We start from the raw sequence: 6,529 nt of genomic DNA, 5'->3' as shown, positions 1-6,529 counted from the left end.
AGTTCTAACAACATCCAATTGGTACTAATGTCTTTGACTACATAATAAGCAAGTGAAAATCAAGAAAATAAGAATCAACTTTGAAAGTCTTAAGAAAACTAGGGTAATTGGATTTATTTTAAGAGATTTATTTTAACACTTTCAGGAAATTCTTGTATTTTAATTTTCTGCTCCAATGTTCTGTTTAATATTCTACTTCATTCCTCCAAAGAATAACAATCCATCAACTAGTCTATTCATGACTCAAAATGTGAAGACTAACCATTACTATTACTTAGCACACGACAGAGCTTCTACTGACTTTTAAGAACCTTTATTCCATTGACACAGATTAGCAACTCAAGGACCTATTACACATTTTCAAATCCACACATTTTCAAAATGCAATCTGAATAAAAACGTGACAGACAGTACATCTTGTTCATAAACACCCATATTACTTATATAAACCAACTCTCTTAAGGAAGGCTTTTAAACTTCTCCCAGATGAAGATCTGGGATCAACAGGTTGGATCAAACACCAATAAAGAAAAAGAGAAGGGAGACAGGGTAACGTTACCCTGCCATCTTGGATCTTCACTAAGGATCTTCTCAATCATTGCCTGGCTTGCTAAAATCCCTGGCTGCAGATCTTGAATGCCTTCACCGCATCCTAGCTGCCCATTTTGTAAGGTTTCCTGTGTCTGAAGTTCTCTGGAACGAGGAAAAGAAAATAAGACAGCTAAACTGTATAGCTACTGTAACCTTATCTGTCACAGGTATAATCCCGCCCAAATCAAAATTCTGTCATTTAATCTAGCTCTTAGCAAGCCTAAACTGTAAAAAAAAAAAAACAAACCCACAACCCCCAAATTCTTAAATTGTCTGTATCTCAAACCATTACTTGTGCTGAAGCTGGCAAACAATTGTAAGGAATAATCATGTCATACAGATGAAAGAGAACACATGAAGGAATGCTGGTATGCACACAGACAATGTTTGTACCAGCAGTGCCCATCTGTACTTCTGTATGTTGTCATTTTTAATATGTTATTGATTTCTCATATCCCACTGCCACATAAGACATGGTAGAACTGAAAAAGATAATGAAAGGGCAATAAGGGTAATCAGAAATAAAGAATTCCTCCTCTGTGAGGGAGAATTATAAACACTATAAGACTCTTTGCCTTGGGAAAGTTACGATTGAAGAAAAGTACAAAATATAGCTATCGAATATTACATTATACAAAGGAAATCAAAGTACTTTTTGCTCACTGTAAGATTTTGCAAGAAAAGTTTATCAAGACAATCAGGAGACCTAGCAACAAACGACAGTCATTATGAGGAAATGGAACCTCTCCTGCAAGAGTTTACAACTGTCTTGCATGTAAGCAACCAGCTGCTTACTGAAAGATCAGAATGACTACTACCAAACTAAAAGCTATTGTACTAGCGGTATGAAACCTCTACCAAAAATCTGAGACTATTTCATTACGTCACTTTAGTAAAACTAAGCTGTTCAGAGATTCAACAATGGCAAAGCAGTACAAAACAGATCTCCAAAGGGGAGCTTAAAAGGTGTGATTCTTTATAATGTAACTAGTTATATTATTTACATATAATTTCAAGAACCTCCCAGACCCCAAGTATCCTCCCAGAAAGACAATCTCCAAGGGGAAGGAAGATAAGACAGACCCAAAGTCTAAAACTTTTAAAACAGTGAAAATATTTCTTTTACAGATTCAGAAAAGGTGGAAGAAATAAGAAAGAAAACAGTTCCCAGAGAGTACTTTTTCTTTGAGATGGATATAACGAAAAACAAGACTATTAAGGGGAATAAAGTTAACACTGCATCAGTAATCCTACTGTTACTTCTCTGCTTTTTACTTAAAATGAAGAAACCCTGATATATGTCTCTCCATCGTAGAGCAAAAAGATCACCAAAGAGAAATAAGACATGATTGTTTGGACTTCCTTATCAATGTTGGATGCCTGAACTCAGGAGAAGTAATAGCACAAGACTGTTTTTCACAGATACCAAAGAAATTTGAGGCAGTCTACTTGTAGGTTCAAGCCATTGAACATCGACTCCTATGACAAATGTCTTTAGCTCCTCCTGATGCTCTACACATAGCAAATCACCAATAAACAATCATGTAACACATTAAAAGACATTTAGAGAATCGAGTTTGATTTCAGTCTTGCTATGCACTGATTCCTCATTCTAATACAATACAAAAGATTAAAAGATACTAAGAATTCTGTATTGGGGCATTATGCTGTGTATGCTAAACGAGGAAAGTTAAAAAGAGTAAAAAGAAAATGGACAGACAGCTAGCTAATTGAAGAAAGTCTTCTGGAAAGAAAAGCCATATTCAGCTAAACGGTATGTGAACAGAAAATGCAGCAATAAATTCTGTGGTAAAATATGAATTTAAGTAATTATGAAATTACTGAAAAGGCACTAACTTCACTAAAATTATTGTAAAGAGAGAGTTATCATCTCCCAGAAGATGGTTGGGAATAAGGGATAACAAAGGTAAGAATGTAAAATAGCAGCCATATCAGCTCAGATCAAAGGTTCATCTAGCCTGGAATTCTGTCTCCCACAGTGGCCAATAACAGATGCCTAGGGAAGAGTATAATAGGGCAGGCATATAGTGATAATTCCCCAGAATGCTCATCTGTTGTCCAGTAAGAGATACTTGTGACCCTCCAAAGATTCAAAGCTCTTCAGGAACTGGTATTCTCTCCTACTGAGTATATACAGACCATTTTCTGTAACAAGAGCTCCCCTTCCACCCATTTACAGTATCTCCCAACAATATACTTATATCCCAGCTTTGGCCACGGGTAAAACTCATACCTACCAATACCCTGATTCACAAAATATCTTCTTTCCACACTAACTTAAATATATTAAAGAGGCAGAAAATAATACTGATATCTTATATATGAAAAAATACAACATAATTAAAAAAACTGCAACATCAATAAGCAAAACGTTAAACATAAAAGCTGAGAAACTGAAAGCTTAACAAAACCATACATTTGTGAATGTAAAAACCACATGCAAATTTACAAGGCATAAATGACAAAAGGCAGAGTATTTAATCTTTTATCGGTCCTAATTACAGATGTCGTTCTTGAAATTGCAAGCTATAAAACCTTAGTACTTCCCAGTGTGCTTCTACTTGCTATTGTGATGCACAGTGAATTGTACTCTTACGTTTACATTTACACAAGCAAGTATGTTTTTCAGGCAAAGCATACTGCATTTGCTGGTAAATGACGGTAACAGACATGTTGTATTTCCTGCTATTAGGCTGAAGAATTTGAAACAAGACTACCTTATATCATACACCGGTGGTCTAAGGTCATGTGGACCATGAGCAAAGGCACAGTGAACTCCATTCTTCACACAGTGACCTTGGGCATCGGTTTCATGAATGCACGTTCCAGTCTTGTAATATCTGAGATGATACTTTCTTTCTGTATCCCCTGTTGTTCGATGCAGGTAAGGGCAACTACGTAAGAGAAAGGGGAAAGTTAGAGCATTGCTTTGAGTTCTGTTTTTAATAATTTAATTCTGAAATTCACTATACCTTTTATTAATTTTGATCAAGTAACTTTGCAGGATTCTTCCAGCAAAAATTGTCCCAAACAAACCACTATCACCCATCAGCTTCAAAATAAAAAACATTGATCTATTTCTTAGTCTCTGCTAAAGTTATAAGAATTTATAAGCATGTTTTGGAAAAGGTTGGTGTTTTCCTCTCCTCTTCTGTCACTACAGGCGCTGGCGTCACCTATCTTTGAGAGAGTTACCTTTGACTTTGCTTGCTTTTCTGAATTATTTGCCCTGTACGCCTTTTCTCTTCCACCTTAACTTCAGTCAGCTATCAAGTACAACACGTTACCACCATTTCTAAATACCTGTTCTCAGGATCAGATCTAGTATAAGGTCTCCAGTTCAAAGGAAACTTCTCTCACAAATGTCTCCAATAGTCTCACCTCATGACAGTCAAAGAAAATAGACTCCATTATCTCTACTCACATGCATTTGCTGAATTTACTTAGTTTACTGTTGCTTTACTTATTTTTTCTCCTCTTGAAACACTGTTCTCCTTTGTTTATGGGAACTCGGTTACGTACAGATTTTCCTCTCAGTCCCTCCTGCAGCGTATCTGTCAACTTCCAACATTCTCTTATGTTTCTGGTGAGGGGTCTCACAGGACTCCAACCTTGGTCCCTTCTCTTCTACATCTGGGAAATTTTACTGCAAAACACAAACTTGAAAACCATCATCTCTTTGCTCATAACTCCTAAAACCTAAACATTTAATTCAAACTTTAAGCACAACATGCTAAAACAGAGGTATGAATCTCACTGCTGGTCTTATTACTAGCAAGCCCTCTGCACTTCTTCCATTATGTCAGCAATATGATCACCCTGTTCATCATTTAGACTCCTAACCAGGAAATAATCTTCAACAATCAAAGGAGACAACCAATCCAATTGCAGCAAAAAGGTTTTCACCTCACATCTCAATTATCAAAATACCTCCTATTCTCTGCTTCTAACAATTCAATCTTGCCCAGCTAACATCCCTTTAACACACTGCCTCCCTTTTCTGCCTTTGAATCAGTGTCTATCACTCAATAGTATCTATCGCTCACTGGAAGCATCATGAATCAGTCATTCTCCAATATTAACCACCAATATTTACAAAACACACATAGGTTTAAAATCTTGAAAGCACCTCTGTACCACAGGGTTTGCACTTACGCATCAATTTCAAAGTTGTCAGGAGAAAAAGGAAGCACAACTTAAAAAAAAAAAAAGTGCAGCAACTATGCTAGCACAGACATGCAGGAACAATACTAGCAGAAACCCAGTTTCTTAAGTTGTGTTCTCTCTAGAGATCGTCACAATGCAAAATCATAGCTCTATGATGGCCTAAAGAATACATACTGAAATGAAAAATCTGTGCCAAAAAACTGACAAAACATGTACAGAACTGTTTTCGAATAAACTGCAGCAGGATTCTATGGATTGTTTTCGCTAAGAAGAAATAAGCATCTTTCCTTAATGTCACTCATAATACTATGAAGACCTAAGACTGAAAGAAATCACTTACTCATCTCCATCTGGGCAGATTCCTGTAGTCTCATCATATTTTGCACAATAAACCTCTGGACTGTAGTTAAAAGTCCCATCACGCCTTCGTATAGGTCTACGACGACGCTGATTTAGGAAATGCCAATGAAAACAGGTAAATGGTCTGTGCTGGGTACACTTGTGCTGCAAAAATAGGGGGCACTGCTCTGTCCTAAATTCCTTTAGATACCTAAAAAAATTAAACTGTGTTACAAGTTTATCTTATTGGAGGCACATTTTTTACAGCATTAACAGGGCACTTGACAGTTCAGTGCACACAGCCCATGAAAAATTTTACAAATGTACCTGCACGCAGTTTTAGATCCTATGCACAATTTACTGTTTACAAGTGAATTCGTTTTTTATGACAGATGCATTATTCATAAAATACAGTGGAATACCTGGCAAACTACAGTATGTTGTGTAACTAAACTAAAATCAAACACATTAATTTAAAAAGCACAGTATTTAGACTATTATCCTAAGTAATCACCAAATACAGACTATAAATGCAACAAGTACCTTGAAATAGCATTCATATTGCTTGCTACCATAAAAAATAGTCCTATAAAGGCTATTTAGCTAAATACCATATCTAATTTAAACATCAGTCCTTAATCACAACATTCTTAGAATTTGGACACACTATGTAGAAAGCTAGATGGTTAAAAGAGCTTTAAGAAGGTCATCAGTGGCTATGAGAGGACTTCAGCAATTTATTTTAGCAACTGTTACATCTGAGTTGAGAGTCTGAGGTCTTGCCAGGCTGGGCACTACTGTGACGCTTGTCGAAGGAGGTAAGACCACTTCTTCCCGTCTCATCTACACATCTATTAGCCAATTTTGCAAGTTCACTATAGCACAGAAGTAACGGAGTATTTGCAAAGGAAGTGGTACATGGCGGCTTTGCAGAAGAACTTTAAGAGTCCCTAGAGGTCTCTAAGAGAGTACAGGCTGTGTAACAGCCTACAGGGGAACTGAAGATATAGGAAAAGGGCAGGATTAGAAAGAGAATGTTCTGAGTTGCCTACATTGGCACACATGGGGGATGTAATGACACAGTTGTGACGCATATCTTTATCTATGATTGTAGGGATCAAAAAGGTTAATAATTTTTGCACATTAAGGGCTGTAGCAGGATTTAGGCAAGTGGCTACATTCCTGTGGTCTTTCTCAGTGCACTGGAAACGTGACATTATAGAAGTGAGGATACATGGGATGGGAGTGAAGGAATGCCACAATTAAGTGATAAATTATTCCGTATTTGTGGGAAGGAGCACATGGTACGACACGAGATGGACTGGGAGGAGCGCTAGAGGGCTGCAATAAGTTTACAGACTGTATGAGAAGCAAACGGACAGGCTGCAGAGATGGTGGGCAAAAGGGAGCT

General features: G+C 37.1%; 1 protein-coding gene across 1 annotated transcript in view; it reads right to left on the bottom strand.

Moving 5' to 3' along the window:
* The window catches only part of UNKL (unkempt family zinc finger-like), a gene marked incomplete at both ends in the record, with an annotated part of 11,299 nt that extends 5,970 nt beyond the window's left edge, over positions 1–5,329 (bottom strand). Inside the window, 3 exons of the mRNA XM_009874578.1 lie at positions 560–693; positions 3,330–3,506; positions 5,120–5,329. Coding sequence (XP_009872880.1) covers positions 560–693; positions 3,330–3,506; positions 5,120–5,329 — 521 coding nt within the window. The remainder of the gene's footprint in view (positions 1–559; positions 694–3,329; positions 3,507–5,119) is intronic.
* Positions 5,330–6,529: the final 1,200 nt, after the last annotated feature.

Source organism: Apaloderma vittatum, unplaced genomic scaffold (genome assembly GCF_000703405.1).
Source record: "Apaloderma vittatum isolate BGI_N311 unplaced genomic scaffold, ASM70340v1 scaffold42578, whole genome shotgun sequence".
NCBI lineage: Eukaryota > Metazoa > Chordata > Aves > Trogoniformes > Trogonidae > Apaloderma > Apaloderma vittatum.
Note: the sequence above shows the minus strand (reverse complement) of the source record. Positions and strands in the feature narration are given on the sequence as shown.